At 39.0% G+C, this 26,095-nt stretch overlaps 1 protein-coding gene and 1 non-coding gene across 5 annotated transcripts in view; one reads left to right on the top strand and one right to left on the bottom strand.

Annotated features, from left to right (window-relative positions):
* The window catches only part of PHLPP2 (PH domain and leucine rich repeat protein phosphatase 2), a 75,002-nt gene that overhangs the window by 17,204 nt on the left and 31,703 nt on the right, over positions 1-26,095 (bottom strand). For all 4 annotated transcript variants that reach the window (XM_002761126.7, XM_035282702.3, XM_035282700.3 and 1 more), the window contains 8 exons: positions 20,320-20,445; positions 16,555-16,709; positions 14,511-14,657; positions 13,879-14,109; positions 11,269-11,471; positions 6,614-6,674; positions 3,943-4,038; positions 2,214-2,369 (listed from right to left, as the gene is read on the bottom strand). In XM_002761126.7, coding sequence (XP_002761172.3) covers positions 2,214-2,369; positions 3,943-4,038; positions 6,614-6,674; positions 11,269-11,471; positions 13,879-14,109; positions 14,511-14,657; positions 16,555-16,709; positions 20,320-20,445 — 1,175 coding nt within the window. The remainder of the gene's footprint in view (positions 1-2,213; positions 2,370-3,942; positions 4,039-6,613; positions 6,675-11,268; positions 11,472-13,878; positions 14,110-14,510; positions 14,658-16,554; positions 16,710-20,319; positions 20,446-26,095) is intronic.
* LOC118149852 (U6 spliceosomal RNA) lies at positions 1,198-1,304 on the top strand. The gene has a single exon (XR_004737561.1). It is a non-coding gene; the product is annotated as a U6 spliceosomal RNA (small nuclear RNA).

The raw sequence follows: 26,095 nt of genomic DNA, 5'->3' as shown, positions 1-26,095 counted from the left end.
TAACCTTAACCAATTATTTCCTTAGAGTATACTCCTAAAAACAGATTTTGTGGGATCAAAGGATTATATATTTTTTAGAGATTTAATATATTGCCAAACTGACCTCCTGAAAGACTATACGAAATTATACTTCCAGCCAGGGGTGGTGGCTCACGCCTGTAATCTCAGCACTTTGGGAGGCCTAGGTGGGTACATCATGAGGTCAGGAGATGGAGGCCATCCTGGCTAACACAGTGAAATCCTGTCTCTACTAAAACTATAAAAATTAGTTGGGCATGCAGCATGTGCCTGTAATCCCAGCTACTTGGGAGACTGAGGCAGGAGAATTGCTTGAACCTGGGAGGCAGAGGTTGCAGTGAGCTGAGATCATGCCACTGTACTATAGCTTGGCGACAGAGCTAGACTCCATCTCAAAAAAAAAAACAAAAACAAATTATACAGAAGACTAAGAATGCCAGTTCGTCACACCTTTGTCAACACTGAGTATACAAATCCATTCCAATCTTTGCCGAGCTAATAGATAAAACATGGTATAATTTAAAATTTTGCCTTAGTGTTTGGTATATACAGAACATGCTCAATAAAAGGCAGCTATTATTAAACTTGTGTGTTCTCAGGTCTTCCTCATGTTGTATGATCCATAATCCCTAATTCATTTTTAAATTGATATGTAAGTTTTACATAACTAGCTTTTAAGCTAATGGTGGGTACTGTGTGTCTGCTTGTGCTATTGTCTCAACAAAGCTCTGTCCAGAGTTAATATTAAATAAATACCACTGACAGTTTGCTACAATTAAGTTACTCACTACAGATTCTAAGGTTGTAAACTAATTTTATTCAGACTATCATGAGGACCAAATGCAGTGCTATGCATTGCTAACAAATACTTGTAAACTAACAACTGCATCAAGACTCCATATAAATATTACATAAAGAAAATTTCCTTTAAATGCTTTTTAGAATTTCCAAAGACTTTATTTTGAGGAATATCCAACCAAGTGTATTATACATTAAGAAATGTATAAGCTGCTAAAGAAAGAACAAGCCAGACAACTGTGGGCTAAGTGGTTTTTTTATGTCTCCTCCTAATTTACTACTGCTCATACTACTACCCATCTCTGTTTCCTCCATTTCTAAAGTGAAGACAATATTGCCTTCTCCATGTTGTAGAAAAATATAATTAAAAACTAGTTTTCAATGCTCGCTTTGGCAACACATATACTAAAATTGGAATGATACAGAGAAAATTAGCATGGACACTGAGTAAGGATGACAGGCAAACGTGTGAAGCATTCCATATTTAAAAAAAAAAACAATACTAGTTTTCAGGCTGGGTGCAGTGGCTCATGCCTGTTAATCCCAACACTGAGACCAGCCTAGGCAAAATGGTGAAATGCTGTCTCTACAAAAAATAAAATTAGCCAGGCGTGGTGGTGCACACTTGTGGTCGCAACTACTTAGGAGGCTGAGGAGGAAGGATCACTTGGATCCAGGAGGTCAAGGCTGCAGTGAGCTATGATTGCACCACTGCATTCCAGCCTGCATGACAGAGTAAAACCATGTCTCTAAAAAAAAAAAAAAATCCATACGAACAAACCCCACAAACGAGTTTTCATTTAAAGGTGATATACACATTAGGTAAACCTGATTACAGGTCTAAAACAGGAAGGTGATGTCATCTACCTGTTAATTTATAGTTAGAAGGCAAATGACACATTTTGGAAGGATATTACCTATAAATACAGTTTTCAAAGTACACAAAACGCTTTGTACATGAAGACTGTAATTCAGAGGCAGTTTGGTAAAGCTAGGAGCAAAAACCAAATTAACTTTAGTGGTATGTCCTTTTGTCTCCAATGCAAAAGCTCAAAATTGTGCAAAGAAGCTACAGCAGAATGTGATAATTTCTCTTTAAATGTCATAACAATATTCATTTTCAGAGATGAAAGCCTGAATCTTCTCGACCTGTCTGAAATTGTTTACAATACAGAAACCTCTTTAAGTATTTGACAGCTATTTCAACTTTGACGTACTGTTTCATAAAACAGTGTCATATATTCTTTCATAAAAATTGCATATAAGTCTCCACCCATAGTTGGACTATCAGGTAAACTCTCTAAAAATATAGTTCCAAAGGTCACTCCAATGATAAGTCACTGCAGTCTGTTTAGCCAATGATTCGGCTCTTTCGAAAAATATCCTATGGTACTCACTTTAAGGCCTTGGAGAAGAGAGTGTCTGGCAGCCTGCTGAGTGCATTATGCTGAAGATCCAACACCTCAAGGGGGATATGCTCCACCAGTGTTGGGAGGTTTTCTAAGTGATTGTGTCCCACCATCAGTTTTCTAAGACTCAAGCTACTCAGAATCCTAAGGGGAAAACACAGGAACAAACAAATTAAAAATTTAGTGAAATCATTCTTTCTGAGGCTGTCCTAGCCTATTTAACTAAGTTGTATATTCTTCTAGATTGTATACTCACCAACAAGTGCCTCAGCCAAGAAAGCAGCTATGACTGTATGTTTACCCACCACCCACCAGGAAGTCATTAAGGTCAGTCTGAGAAAAGGTGAATTAATGAAGGCAAACAGCACAGAGTAGATCTAAACTAAAAAGGCAATTTCTAGAATAAATCAATTTAAGTTTAAGTCTAATAACAGCACCAAAAATTCAGCATATTAACACATCTTGTAAATAAATTCATAACATTTCATTACAATAAAAACTATTTTAGTGCTCAAAATGTGCTAAGCCACTTAACAATGAAGTTCAGAAAGGTTCAATAACTTTGATTTGCCTAAGATTTCACACTGAATAGTAAATGGTAAAGTCTAGACTTGACTCCAAAGACTGTGTTCATATTTACTATGTTAAATGCCTCTCGTTTAATTTTAAAGACTCTATTAGGTAATAACCATACATTCTACACCTCAGTGCTTTTGAATATATCATTCTCTGCCCCACTTTCTTTCTCCCTCCACTTAGAAAACTTTCATCATCTGGTAAAGGTCAATTCAAACATCATCTTCTCCATGAAACATTCCCTAATTATTCAAATTTCTTCTGACTTTCTCCATTCAATTTACACAGTGTAGTGATTAAGAGTGAAGGCTCTGGAGTAAAAATGACTACATCCAAGGCCAGGTGTGGTGGCTCATGCCTGTAATCCCAGCACTTTGGGAGGCTGAGACGGGCCCATCACTTGAGCCCAGGAGTTTGAGACCAGCGTGGCCAAAATCGCAAAGCCCTGTCTCCACTACAAATACAAAAATTAGCTGGGCGTGGCGGTGTGTGCTCCTAGTCCCAGCTACTGAGGGGGCTAAGGCCAGAGGATCACCTGAGCCCAGCAGGTTGATGCTGCAGTGAGCAGTGATTGTGCCACTGCACTCCAGCCTTGGTGACAGAATGAGACCCTGTCTCCAAAAAAAAAAAAACCACTACATTCAAATGTCAGCTCCCATCACTTCTGGGTTAAGTGTAACCTTCATCAAGTTACCTAACCGCTCTTAGATAAGCCTTACCTTCCTCATTTTTACAATAAAGATAACAGCACCTATTAAATATATAAGCTTTTTAAAGGATTAGGTAAGATCATAAAAATGAAGTTCTTAGAATATTGCTCAGCTCATAATAGCTCATACTATAAAAATTAACTATTGTTACTATCATATCACCAACCTACAGAGGCAACCCTTGGTATATTTCTTTCATCACAGTTATCCACATATACACTATCTCTCCTTAAGTTCCTTGCAAGCTAAGACCATGCTTTAGCCTTTATTATGTTCCTTACAGCACATCACACTGTCTCATGCTCAGCGGGTACTCAGTACTCACTGAACAAATAAAAGGCAACCCAAATCTAGAAAAAAAATTAAATACACGCACACATAAATGTTAGTACATACATACATACATAATATATGCATCCATGCACACATACCTCATGGGAACCTCTGTGATAAGATTATAGCTCACATCTAATACTTCTATCTTCTTTGCTTCACAGGCCCAGTCAGGGACACACTCTAGAAGGTTTCTGCAGAAAATAAATAATTAAATGGCACCATTTAAGATGACAAATTAACTCACTTCACTAGACTGTAATGTATCTGTTAAGCAGCCTCTGAGCCCTTGAGGACAGGGACACTATCTCCAAGGCATTCCTTGGTACATTACCTGGAATATAGCAGGTGCTCAGTGAATGCTGTTGAATTAGAAGGGAGAGGACAGACAAGCACTTGAAAATATGTAATATTGGAGCAGTTATGCTACATGCTTGAAGAAGGTAAAAAAAGTTTTCTGTATTAGAAAAGAACACTTATGGTAGGATGGAATGAGGGAAAGATAAGGAATTATAATAACAAAACTTCAAAGATGAGTTAAGACTTCTTCCACAGGTACTGACTGGGTGAGAAGAGAAGTGAATTCCAGAAAAAATGAACAGAATGAATAAAACTGAGACAGCAGAGGCAAAAGATAACTAGTGGGGAAGAAGTTTCAAACCATTAAGAATGTGAGCTCAAATAATTTGTAAAGCACTAGGCAGATATTTAGTGAAGAGAACTTTTTTTTCAGATGGGACACCTTCTCTAGGCATCAAGGTATCTACGGATTTACTGAGTGATATAATGAGGCAGAATGAAGCAGCACTATATAAGAGAAACACACATATCGCTATACCTTAGTGAAGGAAACCCTTTACCTAAGATGAATCAAAACAAGCTCTCTAAAAAATATGACATGTGGGTTAGAATGTGAAGGTGTTGTATAATGACCTGAGGTGAGGAGCACATTCCAAGCACAGAGTGGCAACATGAGCTAGAGCACAGAGGCAAGAAAAGAAATACATGGTGTGTGGGGGAGAATAACAAGCAGTTTGGTGATGCTAGAGTGCCCGGGAGGAGAGAGTGTGGGCTGGAGATAATAAAGAACAATAAAGTCACGTCCAATAAAGTATAGCAGACCAAGGACAGAACCCGGGGGATAATCGACCTTTAAAGGGCTAGCTGAGGAAGAGGAGTACACGAAAAAGAAATGGCCAAAGTGGCATGACAAAAATCAGACTGTATTAACTAGTCAAGGAAAAAGCATGCTTAGAGACAAGAGAGCAAGATTAACTGTGTCAACATAGAAAACTTCCACTAAGAGAAGCACTAAACTGAGCTGTTAGAGGGATAAGCAGATGAGGACTGAAGACACTAAGACAAAAAACGCACATAATTCTTGAGAAATTTGGACAAAATGGGGAAGAGAGTAATTAAGACAATAGCCAGCAGGGTTGTAAGGTGAAGGGAATTTTCTCTGTCACGACAGAAGAGATTTAAGTGTGTGTACAGACTAAAAAAAGAGGCTGAATGAACACACACAGACACAAAAACACATACACACGAGCGGGAGGGAGAAAAAAAGGAGAGGGGAGGGAGTAGGACAATAATAATGATGAACAGAGCAAGGTCCAGGGCAGTGGGAGGGGACGGGTCACAGGCACAAACAGCTGGAATGGCTGTAACAGAGGAGATAAGCTGAGAATGAATATGCACCTATATAAATTCAAGCAAGGTGGGTGTTAGGAAGCTAAGTTCCAGCATGGAGGAGACTGAGAAGGGGGACACTGAGGAAGGTAGAGCAATCCTGAACAGATGCTGAGGACACTGGAAGGAGCTGGCAAGAGGAAGAACCGATAAGCTCCAGATAAGGTTGGAAATTGTGAGTTTGTTGTAGTGTCCACTTGGATGTGATTTTCTTCGGCAATGACCAAGCTCAACGGAAAAGGTAAAATTTTAGTACTGACCCATGTTGGGGTTTTGCTGGGAAGACAAGCAGAAAGAAATGGAAGGGAATCTAAAACATTAGCTTTTAAAATGATGATAAAGTAACAAAATCAACAAAAGAGAAACTTAGCTATAATAGCTAGTATATCTTGAGACAACTGCATGTCAGGTACTCTCCTGCATATTTTGCATTTATCATCTCACTCAGTCTTTACAACCCTGACCATATAGGACCATGCCCACTGCCCCTTTGATCTGCTTTGGGCACCCTATACTTGCAGCACTTAGGATGCTGCCCTGTCACTACCTGTCTGATTGTTCATCTTGCCACTAGATCGCAAAACTCAACCAGTGAACCCAGAATGCCCAACAGTGGTTAAAAAGGAATGAATAAAAGAAAAACAAACTTCATTTATGTTTGTTTCTGGCCACCGAGAGAAGTAATAAAATCCTGAATATAATTAATGTCCCTTCAAAAATAAGACCAACATGAGATATGGGAGTATAAAAAAATTAACATTTTTAAAAACTCACCATCTAAAAATTAATGATCTGATTCCAACCAACAAAATGGGAATCAGTGCCATGAAGATAAGAGGTCTTTGCTTGTACCTCCTCCTTTAAGAAGGAATAATTCATAGGCACCTTACTATTTCAACAGAATCCTTCCTTTATACAATAAGGCTATTAAACTTAATTGTCCACTCATCCTTTCTCCTTTTTCCAGGTTATCCAAATACTGCAAAATATTTAGATTTCTCGTGCATCAAAACTGCCAAGAATCCACATGTATCTCTTAAATAGAAAGAAACAAGCATCACCCTCATGAGAGATACTCACCGGCAAAGATCCAAGGAAGTGAGTAGGCTAGGTACTGGATATATGTTCACTGCTGTCAGCCCTAATCCAAAAACAACAGGTGTTAATGACATCCTCTAAAAAAGAAAGTAACTGAGATCTGACAAGGGAACAGTAGCTTAGTGAAATCACAAGAGAGAAAATTGATGTCCTCTACCAAGATGAACTAAAGACAGAAATTACTGAATAACTCATTTTGACTAACCACTTGATCCCAATGTGTCTTGAAAAACAAATGTAACAACTAATTGAAGGATCCTGTGTACCACACTACCTTTATACAAGGTTAAACAGTTGTTAAATGTTAACAGTAACTACTTAGCCTTTTAACTTGATAAAAATTAATAATTAGACTTTTACTGGCAATATTTTAACTTTTAAATAAAATACAACAAATACAGAAAACTGCAAAAATCAGTAAATTTTCACAAACTGAACACACTAGCAACACCCAGATGAAGAAACAGAACATTACCAGCTCCAGGGTAACATTATCCTGACTCCAAGTACCAAATTACTTTTGACAGTCTACATAAATAAATGCATGTGTATAATTACTTTTGCCTATCTATATAAATATATGCATGCAGTGTGTATACTTTTGCCTATTTATATAAATACGTACATGCAGTATATATAATTACTTTTGCCTATCTACATACATACATACACACAATATGTATAATTTTATTTGTCTACCTTCATTCACTCTACAATATGTTTACAGGATTTGTTTATATAGTTGCATACGGTTATAGTTCATTCATTCTGATGCCTGTATAAAATTACTTTATGTGAATATATCAAAATTTATTTGCCCATTTTAGAGTTGATGGACATGTAAGTCTTCCAGTTTGCAGTTACTATGAATAGTACTTCTATCAACATATTTGTCCATGTTTTTTGTGGACTAATATAAGCCCTTATATAGAGCATAAGCCTAGGAGAGGCACTGCTGGGTATAGGGTTATGTTCGTGTTCACCTTAGTAGACACTACTGAACAGTTTTTCAAAGTGACTGTACCAATTTATACTCCCAACAGCTAACCTGGGATTTTTAGGCCTTTCCATTCTAGTCATTCTGGAAGGTGTGTAGTGGTGCCACATATGGGTTTCAATATGCATATCCCTGATGACTAGTCAAGTTCAGTGCTTTCTCTATCTTAACTGATCACATGTAGATAACTTTTTTGTAAAATGGAGTTCTTGACTTTGAAGCATCAAAACTGCAAGTGTTTATATGAATTCTTCCAGGCTGTAGAATTTAAGGACTTTGTAAACAGAACAGCAGACCTCAAACAAGCCCTATTCAGTTAACCACTGTGATGGAATCTTGGTGACTAATAGTATTTAAGCATTTACGTACTATTAAAATATTTAATTTATTTGTAAATACTTAAATATTTACACAGAGTAAATATTTATGACTGCGTGCCTGTTGATGAGGTCTTTTCCACTAGGGCCAGGAATTCAGAATCTTTAGACACATTAAGGATAGAGATGAGCCTGATAACAAAAATCTCCACGGCCAGGACTTACTACCATGTCAGGCATCTATAAACAGCATCAGTTTTAACACTCTTCTGACCAAGCAATTAATCTAAGCTACAATTTGAAGCTTCTGTAAGTAACTTAATAAAAGGCAATGCAAACAGAAGTCCTCAAATTTCATTTATCTGTATAATCAAAACTAGATTTATCTGCATCTAGTTTATACATGCAGAAAAATAAAGAGAATAAAATAATAAACCCTCTTTCACCTATTATAGAGCTTTTAACAAATCTACTTTCTGCTTTATACGCTCCAACTTTTTGCTTTTTGAAGAGTTTCGCTCTTGTTGCCCAAGCTGGAGTGCAATGGCACAATCTTGGCTCACTGTACCTCTGCCTTCTGGTTTCAAGTGATTCTCCTGCCTCAGGAGAATCCCTCCTGAGTAGCTGGGATTACAGGTGCGCGCCATCACGCCTGGCTAATTTTTTGTAATTTTAGTAGAAACGGGGTTTCACCATGCTAGCCAGGCTGGTTTCGAACTGCTGACACCTCAGGTGATCCATCTGCTTTGGCCTCCCATAGTGCTGGGATTACAGGCATGAGCCACAGTGCCCAACCCAGACTATTTTTTTTAAGAATTAAAATACCACAAATACCAAGAGGTAAACATCATCCTGAATATGGTTTTCATCACTCTCATGTATTCTTTCATACTGTTATGGCATACTTATAGCTAAGAAAATAATACTTGTGAGTGTTTTAAATTTTGATATAACTATCACAATGACATTTAATTATGTACTTTTCCTTGCTCAAAAAATGTTTGCAATTTATCTATATTAACAATACAAAGCTTTACTACATTCATTTTCATTGCTGTGCAGTATTCTATTGCATAAATATATAATTACTGATTTACCCATTTTCCTATTAATAATCCTACTTTTAGGCCAGGCGCAATGGCTCAAGCCTGTAATCCCAACATTTCGGGAGGCTCAGATAGGCAGATCACTGGAGGTTAGGAGATGAAGAACACCTGGCCAATATGGTGAAAGCCTGTCTCTACTAAAAACACAAAAATTAGTTGGGCATGGTGGCACACTCCTGTAATCCCAGCTATTCAGGAGCTAAAACAAGAGAATAGCTTGAACCTAAGCAGCAGAGATTGCAGTGAGCTGAGATCTGATGACTGCACTCCAGCCTGGGCAACAGAGCTACACTCCATCTCAAAAAAAAAAAAACAAGAAAAATCCTCCTTTTTGTGCTCACAAAAAGTGATAAACAATCTGGTATACATCTCCTTGTATACATGTGCCTTTGGAATATATCTCAAGCAGGGAACTTCTAGAACATGGTATGTGTATGTCTTGACATCTCTAACACTGTCACATTGCTTTCTGGGTTGGTTTTACCAGTCAACTCTCACTGGCAGTGTGTGAGAGCTCAGGAAGATGCTTCTCTTCACCTCCAGAAACACTTAGCATTACCTTTTTTTAAATTTGACAAGTATAAAATGTCATTTAAATTTGCATTTTTCTGACAGTAAAAGTTAACATATTTCCCTTTCCTTCCTTAAACATATATCAAAAGTAATTATATCTTCTACGGTAAAGAAGAACTTTCCATAAAATGAATCGCCTCAACAAATATGAGGACCTTTTCATTGAAAAATATTCTCAGGGCAAATTGTATTGAAATCAGAGGCTCCTCATTCTAGCACTGAGGCTACACAAGCTTTTAAACCACAAATTGGCAAACTCTTTTTGTAAAAGGCTAAATAGTAAACATTTTAGAATTTGTAGACCATAAGACAGTCTCTCTAACTACTATTCAATTCTGCCACTGTAGCACAAGAATGTATAAATAATAGGCGAACAAACCACTATGGCTGCATTCCAATAAAACTTCATTTAGAAATATAGAAGCTTGAAATTCATAGTAATTTTCACATGTCACAAAATTTTTCTTCTTTCTTTTTTGAGATGGGGTTTCACTCAGATGAGGTCTCAACCAGGATGGAGTGCAATGGCACAATCTCAGCTCAGTGTAAGCTCTGCCTTCCAGGCTCAAGTAATCTCCCATCTCAGCCTCCCAAGTAGCTGGGACAATAAGAATGACACCACGCTAGGCTAATTTTTGTATTTTTTGTAGAGATGGGGTTTCGTCATGTTGCCCAGGCTGATCTCAAACTCCTGAGCTCAGATGATCTGCCTACCTCAACCTCCTAAAGTGCTGGGATTACCGGTGTGAGCCCCCATGCTCGGCCACAAAATTCTCCTTTTGACTTTTTTTTTTCTTTCAGACGGAGTTTCGCTCTTGTTACCTAGGCTGGAGTGCAATGGTGCAATCTCGGCTCACCGCAACCTCCGCCTCCTGGGTTCAAGCAATTCTCCCGCCTCAGCCTCCTGAGTAGCTGGGATTACAGGCACACGCCACCGTGCCCAGCTAATTTTTTGTATTTTTAGTAGAGATGGGGTTTCACCATGTTGACCAGGATGGTCTCGATCTCTTGATCTCTTGATCCACCCATCTTGGCCTCCCAAAGTGCTGGGATTACAGGCTTGAGCCACCGTATCCGGCTCCTTTTGACATTTTTTTAACCAACCATTTAAAAATGTAAAAAACGGCCGGGCGTGGTGGCTCACGCCTGTAATCCCAGCACTTTGGGAGGCCGAGGTAGGCAGATCACCTGGGGTCAGAAGTTCGAGACCAGCATGATCAACATGGAAAAACCCCGTCTCTACTAAAAAATAAAAATTAAAAAAAAGGAGTAAAAACCATTTCTTATGGGCCATACAAAAAGAGGGGGTAGGCCAGATGCAGTGATGGGGTACAGTTTGCCAACCCGTTTTAAACTATTACTGATGTTCTGTTTTGAACATTCTTGCCCACCTTTCCACCACTATTCTGTGAAATGCCTTTCACTGTGCTCAATTAGTAAAGCTCAGAGTTTCCTGCCATGTCTTTTTATGCATATTGTAACCACTTAAGTATTGACAGCAAAGTGAAAAGATAAAGCTTTGCCTCAATGAGCCACAAACTCCATCCTGCAGAGTGGTTGAGGAACACCGCGGATGCCACTGTTCTTAGAAAGTGCTCACTACAGCTGAAAGAGAAAAAACAAAAAGCTGGATAGAGAACTCACTGTTGGAACTGGCATAGAGGGTCCGAAGAGAGAAGCCGCTGAGTGTTAGCTCCCTCAGCTGGTTCCGCTCACAGTGCAGCTGTTCCAAGCTGCATAAGGAGCTAAGATCCAAGTCAGTCAGTTGGTTGTCCCGCAGATCCAAGTGAGTGATGCTTTTATTTCCCTCCAGATTTTCAACAACCATGGTTTTCAAATGGTTCATCCTTAATATGCAGAAACAAGAAAATAATCAGAAATATGAGTCTATTAAATGTGCTTACCAAAATAAAAAACAGGACAGGTATTATCCCTTTCTCTGTTTCCTTTTGTTTTTGAGACAGAGTTTTGCTCTTGTCACCCAGGCTAGAGTGCAGTGGTGCAATCTGGGCTCACTGCAACCTCCATCCCCCAGGTTTAAGTAATTCTCCTGCCTCAGCTTCCCAAGTAGCTGGAATTACAGGCGCCCCCACCACGTCCAGCTAATTTTTTACATTTTTAGTAGAAATGGGATTACACCATGTTGGGCAGGCTGGTCTTGAACTCCTGACCTCAGGTGATCTGCCCATCTCCGCCTCCCAAAGTGCTGGGATTACAGGTGTGAGCCACTGCACCCGGCCCCCTTCTGTTTTCTAAACAATTTAAGAACTTGACTTCTTGCCTAATTTTGCAAGGTACTATATAAATAACTACAGTTTATAAACAATTCAAGTTACAGCCAGGTTAGACAATCCAGACTGGCAAATACATATACAAATTAATAAAGAAAAGAGAAAAAGAGGTCATATGGACCAACAGTTAAACACTTAAATCAAAATACCTAATGAGGTCAGATGGGCACTAAGGAAGACAAAAGAAAAGGAAGATGAACACACTCTTTTTGGTTAGTGAGTAGCAAGCAGTCACAACAGTACCATGTCTAGAGTATAAGGATGGACCATACTTCCTCCTGTTGCTATGCCTGCTCTATCTCTAGTGTTAAGGTTCGCATAAAATTAATTAACAGACAAGGAAATAATCTGTATATATATGGAATCGTTCAAAGGCAAATTATAGAAAACGACCTCTAGGTTATTTTCCATACAAGTCTATGATTTAATTTATACAGGTGTGTTCTCATTTTCTTGTATTTCTATAAATCTCTCTCTTAAGTCTCCAGTGTACTTAAAAAAAATTCTCGACCAGGCGCGGTGCTCAAGCCTGTAATCCCAGCACTTTGGGAGGCCGAGGCGGGTGGATCACGAGGTCAAGAGATCGAGACCATCCTGGTCAACACGGTGAAACCCTGTCTCTACTAAAAATACAAAAAATTAGCATGGTGGCGCGTGCCTGTAATCCCAGCTACTCAGGAGGCTGAGGCAGGAGAATTGCTTGAACCCAGGAGGCGGAGGTTGCGGTGACCCAAGATCGCGCCATTGCACTCCAGCCTGGGTAACAAGAGCAAAACTCCATCTCAAAAAAAAAAAAAAATTATCTCTTCCTCTCTTTATAAGGTGGTTTACTGTAAATAACAGAACATCCAGCAAGTGTCTTTTTATCAGCTTCCTTTAGGAAAAGATTATGACTAGAAAATAAAACTCTCATTTCCCATAATAAAGTTTTTTAAAATATTAAAAAATAAAGTTCTTAGTAATGAAACCTTTAACATCTTAATTGTAATACAATGGATATCAAGAAGAAACCCAATGGATATCAAGACAACAAGAAAATGTTTGTTTATGGAGAACTTTAAACTACTAAACTACTGATATACATATAAAAAGATGTTCAACCTCACTGCTAAATAAATAAATGTTGATACAAATAATGAAACACTTTCTTCAACCTACTAGACTGATGATAAAGAAAAAGAAAGGCTAAAATCCAGCACTGACAAACATATGAGAAAATGGGAATGCGCATAAAGTGTTAGAGGAGTTAGGCACAGTGGCTCACACCTGTAACCCCAACACTTTACGAAGCCAAAACAGGAGATTACTTGAGCCCGGGAATTCAAGTCCAGCCTGGGCAACACAGTGAGACCCCATCTCTACAAAAAAATTTAAAAAATAAAAAATACATATTGCTGGGAGGGTAAGTGAAAACAACCTTTGTCAAAGGCAATTTGATAGACTCTATCATATGGTACAGCTACCTGATCCTTAATCTCTCTGCTACTGAGTGGTAAGTACAGTCTTACTCTACCTTTGAAAATATATATTCCTACATTGTTCAAAAAACCTAATGTAAGGGCTAGGCATGGCAGCTCACACCTGTAATCCCAGCACTTTGGGAGGCTGAGGCGGGTTGACTGCTTGAGTCCAGGCATGCAAAAATAGCCTGCACAACATGGTGAAACCCCAAACCTACTAAAAATAGAAAAAAATTAGCCAGGCATGGTGGTGTACACCTGAAGTCCCAGCTACTTGGGAGGCTGAAGTGGAAGAATCGCCTAAGAATGGGAGGTCAAGCCTGCAGTGGGCTGAGATCGTGCCACTGCACGCTAGCCTGGGTGACAAGTGAGATCCTGTCTCAAAACAACAATGACAATAAAAGTTTAAAAACCCTAATGTTTTAAACAAATCTTCATAAAGAGAAGACATAAAGGTCCACCAGAGTCAATCTAAAGGAAGCTATGCTAAAGAATAACCTTACCTTAAATCCACATGCTTGATATGGCTCATCCTATTGAGCACCCCTAAGTTCAGGACTTCCAGGCAATTTCCTGCCATAATCACTTTATCTAACATAGTAAGTTTCTCATAAACCTCAGGAATTTGACTAAAGTTGTTGAAGGAAATTCCCAAGGAGGAAAGCTGTTGTAGATTTCCCAATTCTTCAGGTAAAGTAGTCAGAAAGTTGCCATCAAGACAGAGGGTTTGAAGACTATGGGAAAAAAACAAAACAAGTCTACTTTATGAAAGGTTTCACTGGAATGGACAGAATCAGAGTTATGAATTCTTATTTATGTCACTAATTTGTTATCAATCTAAAAGTAGTAAAATGTCCTAACTCTCCATCTATACAGACTTAATAGATGACTTACACATAACTTACACAAATGGTCCCTCAACATTAAAGAGAGTTAAGACCTCTGCTGTTGAAGCTGAGGGATCAATCACTGCTATAGGCACGTAGATCTCCGAGGTCAAAAACTGCTGCTGACTAGAATCCTAATAAGTACATTATTTATTTCACTGCAAGACCCATGGTACTACCTTCATTCCAAACCCCAGGCAAGTTTCTAATTCTGCAAGGGAAAAGAGCAATCTAATCAAGTTACTTACTTTAGCAGATTGCCAATTTGACTTGGTAGGTCATGAAATCCATTACAGGAAAGGTTGAGCTCAGTCAGGGTAGAGATCTCGCATAACAATACAGGAAACAACCCAAGTTTATTGTGGGACAAATTCAGGCCCTTCAGTTGAGAAAATCTAAAGAGCAAAGGCAAAAATGTATATTGCATTTCAATAAATCTGTTACTGTATCTTTGCGCAGGACATCAATGGCCTCTGATGATCTATTTTAAATGTCTATCACAGAATTTATTCCAAAGATACTTACTGAGCACTCACTACACATCAAACATTGGGTGGGAACAGAGGACACCAAGACAACTAAGGCACAGTCCATGTGTTCAAGGAAACCAGGTCTCGCATTACAAGAGTTCTCTTTTCTCCTTAAAAAGGTAGACAGTCTTGAAGAACAGGTCGTGCTAGTACAATTCTTTTGTATTACATCATATTTGATATGCTCGAAATCTTTTTCCATTATTAAATTTCTACATGTAATATACAAAAGTCTTGCAGGAATCAATCAACTCATAGGCAAAGCAATAGCTAACAATTTTGTAGATCAAATCTCATATATAAGCAACTTTTTTAATACTGAAATTATATTGGCTCAAATGTCACATGAATGAATAAACCAGTTAGAGCCTGAAAATGTGAATATGACAGCATTTTACCATTATGTGATCTGATATACAACACAAAATGGTAATTTTTAGTGCTTCTATTTTGTTCATGGAAGTAAAAGTTATCTATACTGTCTTACCCAGAGACAGTATTGTTATAAAATGGATCTCTTGAGTTTCTTCTTGATATCCATTGTATTATAATTAAGATCTTAAAGGTTTCATTACAAAGAACTTTTTTATGAGAGACTCTGGTAATTCCACTGAAGAATAGGATATTTTGTTATTATACAAGTGCAAGATGGTAAGGGTAACATGTTCTCCATGATGGTGATCTGTATCACCTGCTTCTATACTTGAATCCCCGGTACCTCACTCTAATGCTTTGCTTACATATTTTCAATGTTTAATTTCCAGATGACCTAACCTTGATTACTGATTATTCCTTTGGCTTGGTACTTTAAATTCAAAATTTATAATCCAGCCCTCAAACTGGACCCATTCTTTTCATAGCAACTCACAAAGAAATGCTGGAAACCAACTTCCTTAAAATTATAGCTTGTCTTCGCTTACATGCCAATGTTACTAAAATAACTATATCACTACTAGAGACTTGTATTTGAAAAACTTTCTAAAGTAAGTATCAGATGAGATTTTTAAAAATCAGAACATTTTCTGGACATTACTCTAGAATCATTAGCTATTAAGGAAGTACGTAAAATATGTCATTTTAATGTATATTATCCTTTTAGTCACCATCTAATTTAAATCGTTTCAAATGCTTTAATTTCCAATTTCTCCCTTCTCCTCCAGAAGCCAAGACAATTACTTACAACACATATTTATTCACTGCCTCCATTTTTAAGTGGAGGAGTGAGATGGGATGAGTGGAGGGTAGGAATGAGGTATATATTTTAGTAAAGGAGATGAAATAACAAGTAGGTCACAGTACTGTAGGGCTAAAATGGTTCCTTTATTAGAAGAAAGAAGCTTCACAGCTTAAGGGTTGGCAGTGGAAGGTATAAGGAAAAACAGAGTCTTGTCTCTCAGACTGAAATTCTTAAAATGAGGCCTATCTCCTTCAACTTATTTAAATTTTATACTTCTCATTCAAAACTTTCCTATATACTAAATCTCTTGATGTAATTTAGCTGCTGATCACACAACAATGTCAATGATTTACACGAAAAGACGACCCATATCAACTGGCAGCTCACAGAACATTTACATCAATCTTCTGTTTTATGAGGGGGAAAGAGCAGGTAGGAGAACTGTGTGAATAAAAAATTTTACTTCCTCTTTAAAAGAGAGTGAAAATTTTAGAATATACATACAACAGTAGCAGATGGAAGCCATAAGATACTGATTATAACTTGATTTGAACATGTCAGTCTGGAAACCCATTCTCCACATACTTGTAGAGTGTGTCGAGGCCTCCAGGTCTTTCTAACTGCATGAAGTTGTGTCGCAAGTTGAGGTAGGTGATATCTTGACTGTAGAAGAGATGCTCAGGAACCTCCTCGAGGCTGTAACACGAGAGATCCACGGTACTGATTCGCTGGGACACCACCTGAATAAGGTCAAAGAGAAGAGCCTTCTGAGCTAGTACTGAATGTCTATCACCCACCACAGAATGAAATGGTGTTTACACAAAAAGACATTAATTTAAAAAATAGGGAAAAAAAAGGTAATAAGATCCAATTATTCATTTATAAAAACCAGTTAATTTTTACTTTTTCTTAAAACCATAAGCTGCTTAAAAAACAAGGGTATAAGTTATAGTGTCTACAAGTAAAAGGTAAAAAAGGAAAAACACAAATCATTAAAGATGGAAAGTTAACACTTCATGCAAGAAGTAATCTTTTTTTTTCTTTTGAGACAGAGTCATGCTCTGTCAGCCAGGCTGGAGTGCAGTGGCACAATCCTGGTTTACTTCAACCTGTCTCAGGGACTCAAGCAATTCTCCTGCCTCAGCCTCCTGCATAGCTGAGATTACTACAGATGCACACCACCATGCTCGGCTTATTTTTGTTGTTGTTGTTGTTGTTGTTTTTGAGATGGAGTTTCACTCTTGTTACCCAGGCTGGAGTGCAATGGCGCGATCTCGGCTCACTGCAACCTCTGCCTCCTGGGTTCGGGCAATTCTCCTGCCTCAGCCTCTTGAGTAGCTGGGATTACAGACATGCGCCACCATGCCCAGCTAATATTTTGTATTTTTAGTAGAGACGGGGTTTCACCATGTTGACCAGGATGGTCTCGATCTCTTGACCTCGTGATCCACCCGCCTCGGCCTCCCAAAGTGCTGGGATTACAGGTGTGAGCCACCGCGCCCGGCTGTTTTTTGTTTTTTAGTAAAGATGGGATTTCACCAAATTGCCTAGGCTGGTCTCGAACTCATGATCTGACCACCTTGGTCTCCCAAAGAGTCTCTGAGCTAGTACTGAATGTCTACATCCTGTCTACATGGGATTACAGGCATGAGTCACCACGCCCAGCCCTGGCTAATTTTTGTATTTTTAGTAGACACAGGGTCTCACCATGTTGGTCAGGTTGGTCTTGAACTCCTGACCTCTGGTAATCTGCCCACCTTGGCCTCCCAAAGTGCTGGTACAGGTGTGAGTCACCATACTTGGCTATAAGAAGTAACCTTAAAATGATTAGAAATAACTGGAAAAAAATTTAAGAGGCAGTGTGATATGAAAAGACATGGGCTGGCCGGGCGCGGTGGCTCAAGCCTGTAATCCCAGCACTTTGGGAGGCCGAGGTGGGTGGATCACGAGGTCAAAAGATCGAGACCATCTGGTCAACATGGTGAAACCCCGTCTCTACTAAAAATACAAAAAATTAGCTGGGCATGGTGGTGTGGGCCTGTAGTCCCAGCTACTCAGGAGGCTGAGGCAGGAGAATTGCCTGAACCCAGGAGGCGGAGGTTGCGGTGAGCCAAGATCGTGCCCACTCCAGCCTGAGTAACAAGAGTGAAACTCTGTCTCAAAAAAATAAAAAAAAAAGACATGGCCTTTTATAGCCACACTAGCTCTGCTACTCAGCACAGTTTCTTCATCTGTTTTGAGGATACAAGTAAATAACTGGCTGGGCAAGGTGGCTCACGCCTATAATCCCGGCACTATGGGAGGCCCGAGGTGGGTGGACTGCCTGAGGTCAGGAGTTCAAGACCAGTCTAGTCAACATGGTAAAACCCCATCTCTACTAAAAATACAAAAAACTTAGCCAAGCATGGTGGTATGCACCTGTAATCCCAGCTACTTGGGAAGCTGAGGCAGGGGAATTGCTTGAACCAGGGAGGTGGAGGTTGCAGTGAGCAGAGATCACACCACTACACTCCAGCCTAGGCAACAGAGCAAGACTTCACCTCAAAGCAAAAAAGTAAATAACCAAACACAGTACACTGCTAAACATGCAAAGGATACTAAAAAAAATTCTTTTTCTTTAAAAGAGCAGAAGAATGAAATTGCTGCTTAAAACTGAAATGTTTTATTCAGAGCAGATTTTAGAGCCAATACAATATAACTACAAAATATTAAATAAAATCAAAAGAAGTTCCTATAACAGTATGCAAATACAAAATGGGTTACAAAAATTGATCTAAAAAAAAACAAACAAGGCTGGGTGCAGTGGCTCACACCTATAATCCCAGCACTTTGGGAGGCCAAGGCAGGTGGATCACCTGAAGTCAGGAGTTCGAGACCAGCCTGCCCAATATAGTGAAACCCTGTGTCTACTAAAAATACAAAAAAATTAGCTGGGCATGGTGGCGCACACCTCTAGTCCCAGCAACTCCAGAGGCTGAGGCAACAGAATCACTTGAACCTGGGAGGCAGAGTTTGCGGTGAGCCAAGACTATGCTACTGCACTCCAGCCTGGGCAACAAGAACAAAACTCCAACTCAAAAAAAAAAAAAAAATCTAATCTATCACTAAAAAGTCATTTATTCATGGCTAGGCACAGTGGCTCACGTCTTAATCCCAGCACTTTGGGAGGCCAAGGTAGGCGGATCACCTGAGGTCAGGAGTTTGAGACCAGCCTGACCAACACTGTGAAACCCCATCTCTACTAAAAATACAAAAATTAGCTAGGTGTGGTTGTACAGTCCTGTAATCCCAGCTACTCCAGAGTCTGAGGCAGGAGAACTGATGGAACCCGGAGACAAAGGTTGCAGTAAGCCAAAACGGTACCACTGTACTTCAAAAAGAAAAAAAGAAAAGAAAAGTCATTCACGTTTTGACAGCATATCCTTATACTGTAACAATCTCTTTATACAAAATCCGGTAACAACAGCTAGAAAAGGAGAAATTGAAAATCACAATACACTTTATTGCTCTTTAAAGGCTAATGCCAGAAATTATGCTCAAAGACTAATTTTCCTCAGCATATAGGAATAATGGCTTGTGACAGCATTAGAGGTCACTATCCCATCAATAAACGCAAATTTGAAGTGGTTCACCAAGGTTGTTCTGAACATCTGCAGACCAAGAAGCACTGAGACACAAGTTACAGAATGAACCCATCTATCACTGACTACTAAAGTTGAGGGAAGGTCATTTAAATCTCATTGTATCTCAATTCCTTCAAGAGTCAAATCTCTCTGTGTCTTAATTCCTTCTAAGGCCCTACCTCACAGAGATAGTACAGATGAAAATACCCTTGAAAACATTTTTGAGAGCATTTTGTACTATGCAAATATAAATAAGTTAAAGACCTCGTAGAATTCCATGATTTTATTCATTATATACTCAGAAAAGGCCTAGAAAGGAAAATAAAAATTGTAACTTGCTATCTTGGGAATAAGTTTAGTTTCTTTTTTTGTTTTGTTTTTTTGAGATGGAATTTCGCTCTTATTGCCCAGGCTGGAATGCAATGGCACAATTTTGGCTTATCGCAACCTCCTGGGTTCAAGTGATTCTCCTGCCTCCCAAGTAGCTGAGACTGCAGGCATGCACCACCATGTCCAGCTAATTTTGTATTTTAGTAGAGACAGGGTTTCTCCATGTTGGTCAGGCTGGTCTCAAAACTTCCAATCTCAGGTGATCCGCCTGCCTTGGCCTTCCCAAAGGGGTGGGATTACAGGTGTGAGCCACCTCACCCGGCCATCAGTTTTGAAACACATTTCTCTTGGAGTTCTCTATTCTTATCTCCACCTCAGAACATCCCACCATTTTCACCTTGGATGCTTGCCGTTGCCATCGCTGGCACTCAGCCAAAGTCTCAAAGCTGACATGATAGGTCTGAGCTTGGGCTCCGGCTGAGCTGAAAGCAAGGGAGTACTGCCGTCGCTTCACTTCTTCTATCTGAAGAAGAGGAGGGGAGAAAACTAGAATCACTAAAAAAAAAAAATCCAAGTCAAAAAGCAAAAGGCAATCACAAGACGAACAACTGAATTTTTTTAAACAGACTTTTTAATTTTTTCTCTCTACCCTCTTGTCCCCCTCCATCTGCCAATGGGTCACACATGAATATACAATGATCTCAACATATTAGCTGTGCTTTTGCTCTATCCCCAGCAGCTGGGTAGCACCTCTTGTCCTCAGGACTTGCTGGTCAGGAAGCAGGATACCAGTACACTGTGAACCCCATACTGCACGGATTCTTACCAAGTTCTCTTGAGTTCCATTCAAATCTTTTACTAGGCTTGAGAAAAGAGGCAAAAACTTCCCCCATTCCTATTTGGAGTGGTGGCAGGAATTCACAGCACAATAATAGCTCCTTAAAGAAATTCTCGGCCGGGCATGGCGGCTCACACCTGTAATCCTAGCACTTTGGGAGGCCAAGGCAGGCAGATTACAAGGTCAGGAGTTCGAGACCAGCCTGGCCAACATAGTAAAACCCCATCTCTACTAAAAATACAAATAACTGGCTGGGCATGGTGGCAGGCTCCTGTAATCCTAGCTACTTGGGCAGCTGAGGCAGGAGAATCACTTGAATCCGGGAGGTAGAGGTTGCAGCAAGCTGAGATTGCGCAACTGCACTCCAGCCCAGGTGACAGTGTAAGACTGTCTCAAAAAAAAAGAAAGAAAGAAAAAAAATTCTCCCCCGAATTCCAACTACCCTATAACTTTGATAAGGAAGCAGCCTTTTTATAGTTATGGAACCACACATCTTTGTCTGGTATCTCAGTTACGTCATAGCTACTGAATCTTGGCAAATCAGATGGAAACTTACATTAGGTTTCTGTGCCAACTAAAGATTGAATCAAACAGCAGAAACAAAATACTTCAAAAAAAGAGAATCATATTGAAAAGATCCATTAAAATTAAATAATTTTCACAATATTAAATTGTGATACAACATAACCATTTTTCACTAGTAACAAATCATTGCAACTGAAGGAGTGCCAAAATAAAGAACATTACTGAAATAAAGAATAGATACTGATTGTTTTAGGGTAATATTTTAAGTATTTTATTGTGGAATGCTTGACACAGAAAAGTACAGAGAATCACATAATGTCAAACACTGAGAAAGGTTTGTAAATCTCTCACTATAAGTTAACTTGTCAACTTCCCTGAGTAATTATTTTAATTTTTGTATTACAGATATTGAGATTATATTGTTACATACATACAACTTTGGAATTATTAAATAGTGATGGTAAAATGTTTATTTTATCACTTTGTAGTGAGCCTCTTTATCCCTACTAATGCTTTTTGCATTAAAGTCCTTTTGATCCAGCTACTTGGGAGGCTAAGGCAGGAGAACTGCTTGAACCCGGGAGGTGGAGGTTGCAGTGAGCCGAGATCACGCCACTGCATTCCAGCCTGGGTGACAGAGCGAGACTCCATCTCCAAAAAAAAAAAAAAAAAAAAAAGTCCTTTTGGAGATAAGTTTTATGGAGGTAACCTAAAAAAGAAAAATCACTTTTTTTGTTTTGTTTTGTTTTCTTTGAGATAGGTCACTCTGTCACCCAGACTGGAGTACAATGCATGATCATGATTCACTGCAGCCTCAACCTTATAGGTTCAAGCCATCCTCCTGCCTCAGCTTCCTGAGTAGCTACAACTACAAGTGTGTGCCACTGTTCCTGGCTAATTTTTTAAATTTTTTGTAGCGACAGAGTCCCATTTATGTTGCCCAGGCTGGTCTTAAACTCCTAGACTCAAGCAATTCTCCCACCTTAGTCTCCCAAATTGCTAGGATTACAGGTGTGAGCCACTGTGCCATATCTGGCCCTGATCTTTTTTTAATTCACTGATTCTAAGTGACCAATTTCATGAGTTTTTATGAATCAATAAATACAGTGTGCAACCCCATGACCCCAAAACTACCCTGTGCTCCTTTACAGTCAGTCCCCTCACCACCAACCCTGGCAACCACTGATCTGTTTTCTATCACTGTAATTTTTTGCCTTTTTCAGAATTTCACATAAATCCAATAATTCAATAAATAGACTTTTGTATCTGGCTTCTTTCACTAGGAATTATACTTTCAAGATTCATCCTTGTTCTTGTAAAAGCAGGTTTTGTTTTGTTTTGTTCTATTTCATGATATAGCTACATCATATTTGTTTATCAATCCACAAGTCAATGAGTATTTAAGTTGTTTCTAGTTTTTGGCCATTATGAACAAAGTTGCTATGAACATTCACGTACAAGTCTTTGTAAGCACATATGTTCATTTCTTTTGGATAAAAACTAGTCGAATTGCTGGGTCACTTGAAAAGCTTATGTTTAATTTTACAAAAATGAATAAACTGTTTTGCAAAGTAACTTCACTCCTACCATGATGTATAAATGTTCCAGTTGCTCTGCATCACTGCCAAACTTGCTATTCATCAGTCTTTTAATTTTAGCCATTTTAGTGGTGTGCAATAACTCACCGTGATTTGCATTTGCATTTTCCTAATGAGAAATGAGGCTGAAGATCTTTTAACGTGTTTATTTGCTACCTGTGCTTCTGCTTTGGTGATGGGTCTCTTCAAATCTTTTGCCCAGTTTTTAACTGGGTTATTTGTCTTTTTGTTACTTAGTTGCAAAAGTTCCTTATATATTCTGAATACAAGTCCTTTTTGCATATAAACATTCATATAACTGTTTCATATGCTATTAATACAACCACACCAATTTTCTTTTGGTTGCTATTTGATGAGTATATATTCTTTCATTATTTTACCTTCAACCTTCTAAGAGTAAGTTCTAATTATATCTCTTATAAGCAGCAAATAGTATTTAAAATAACATTTGACTATCACAATCATTGTGATTACTGATATATTCAGATTTATTCCTATCGCTATAATTTGTGATAATTTATCATGCTAATTATTTTGCTCCTTTTTCTCAATTCTTTTTGCCTTTAGTTTTACAAAGTTTTCCATATCCTCTTTTTCTCCTCTACTGTTAAATTTTTCTAATAAACTTTAAGATTATTTGATGTTTCTATCCCTTATCCCAACAGCGTATATCACACTTCACTTAACACACTGCCACATTTAAACACTCATGTTTGTCATTTATAGAAAATTTTCAGCTCTTATTTTTACAGATGTTACTTCTCTTTTCTCTTCCTCTCTTCTCTAGAACTCCTATTAGATATATACCAGAGCCTTTCTGAAGGGTTCTCTAATAATTTTTGTCTGTGAAATTCTTCAGTACATCAATTAACTACATTCAGCTACTAAACAGTGGCTTAAAAAAAATGGAGGAGTCAGTCCAGGACTAGCATAGCAGCTCCATATGTCAGCAAGGACCCAGGCTCCTTCTTTCTCAAATGCTACATTTGACATCTGCTTGCCAACTCACAGTCATCACATGACTGCTCCACCTCTGACACTGACGGACTGTGCTCCATAAAGGAAGAGTAAGGCAAAGGGTCAAGTCATCACTTTCCAACCTTCAAAGGTCAAGCTCTTTAAAAATCTATCCCATTTTAAAGAGCTTTTCCAAAAGTCCTTCCAGGATACTTCTGTCTATATCTCAGTAGCTACAAGAGGGGTTTAAGGATTTAGCTTTTGATCCCAGGCACACTGCTACCCTGAACAAAATTCTATTAGCAAACAGAATAGACAAAATTACTCTTCATCAATTCTCTCTGCCTAATTTAGAGTTTAAACCACGTAAGTTTTAAATTTTAGTAACTGTATTTTTATTTCCAATATTCTATTTGGTTCTTTCATAGGCAGATATTCTTATTTCTGAATTTGTTTTCCATTTTTGCTCTTCCATTCTCTCCTAGAAAATTCTAAACACATTTATTTTCAAGTTTTTTCAGGATGTTCATTTATTTCAATTTCAATCTGAAGTGAGTTTATCTTCTGATGGTTGAGTATGTGGAAATCTTCCCTAGTATTAAATTTCTCTGGTTATTTTTCCTTTTTTTTTTTTTTTTTTGTATGTGTATGAGAAGCAGTTTACTTTTCAGGTTCATTGAACAGGAGGTTCATTTTCTCTCTCACCCTATCTGCTGTTTCCTCTCCACCAATCCCTAACCTTGTCCTCATTCACTCTTTCCCTCTCAAGCAATTCTACTTACTTTCTTCACTTTGTCCTTCAGCCCCCAAGACCTCATACTGGCAGTGGTAGGTTCTGGCCCCATGGATGAAACTGGAGTTACAAACATTCATTCATTAAACTAGTAGGGACTTCATTCATTTCCTGATCATAGGCCATATAACTGGATTTTCCCACCTCTCTAGGACCACAGCTAGAAATAAGCCTTGGTTCCAGTCAGTGTTTAATGGCAATTTTTGGTTTAGCTTTCTTTCAGAAACAAAAAACACTCATCAGCCTGGCTTTAGGCCATAAACCTAACCCAGGTCTCCCATTTGAACAGAAAACTATTAGACCTAAGAGACAAACTCCTGGGCTGCCACAAACTTTCAGAGCCCAGGAGGCCCACAGACTCAAACCTTCTGATCATTTTATGCTTCTATTCTGTATTTCTAAGCCCAGCTAGGTCTTATCATATATTTATTATTTTTATTTTGTGTAAGAGAAAGGGTCTCACTCTGTCACATGAGGCTAGGATATAGCAGCACGATCACAGCTCACTGCAGCTCGAACTCTTGGGCTCAAGCCATCCTCCCACCTCAGCCTCCCAAGCAGCTGAGACTTCGTTTTATTCCCATTAAGCTTTACTCATTTATACAATTTGCACCATCACAACTGAACTATTTATTCCAGTTAAGCTTTACTAATTTATATAGTTTGCACTACCGCAACTGGCTATTTTTTCCTTTTTTTGAGACAGAGTCTTGCTCTGTCTCCCAGGCTGGAGTGCAATCGTGCGATTTTGGCTCACTGCAACCAGGTTCAAGCTCGCCTCCTGAGATTAAGTGATTCTCCTGCCTCAGCCTCCCAAGTAGCTGGGATTACAGACACCCACCATCACGCCCAGCTAGTTTTTTTTTTTTTTTTAATTTTTAGTAAAAACAGGATTTTACCATGTTGGCCAGGCTGGTTTTAAACTCCTGACCTCAAGTGATCTGCCCCTCTAGGCCTCCCAAAGTGCTAGGACTATAGGCATGAGCAACCTCTCCCACACAAGACAGGGTCTTGCTAATGTTGCTCAGACTGTTCTCAAACTCCTTTCCTCAAGTGATCCTCCCACCTCAGCCTCTTGAGTAGCGGGGAATACAGGCACACAAGCCACCATACCTAGCTTATTTATTTATTTATTTATTTAATTGTTTTTAGAGACGCGGTCTTACTATGTTGCCCAGGCTGGGGTGCAGTGGCTATTCACAGGTGTGATCCCACTACTGATCAGCATGGGAGTTTTGACCTGCTCCATTTCCGACCTGGGCTGGTTCACCCTTAGGCAACCTGGTGGTCGCCCGATCCCAGGAGGTTACCATATTGATGCCGAACTTAGTATGGACACCCAATCGGCACAACACTACAGCCCAGAACTCCTGGGCTCAAGCAATCCTCCCACCTCAGCTTCCTGAGTAGTTGGGACTACAGGCACGCGCCACCACACCCAGCTATTTATCTTTTTAATATA

The sequence above is a fragment of the Callithrix jacchus genome, chromosome 20 (genome assembly GCF_049354715.1).
Source record: "Callithrix jacchus isolate 240 chromosome 20, calJac240_pri, whole genome shotgun sequence".
Taxonomy (NCBI): Eukaryota; Metazoa; Chordata; class Mammalia; order Primates; family Cebidae; genus Callithrix; species Callithrix jacchus.
The sequence above is the reverse complement of the archived record's forward strand: the minus strand, read 5'-3'. Positions and strand labels throughout refer to the sequence as shown.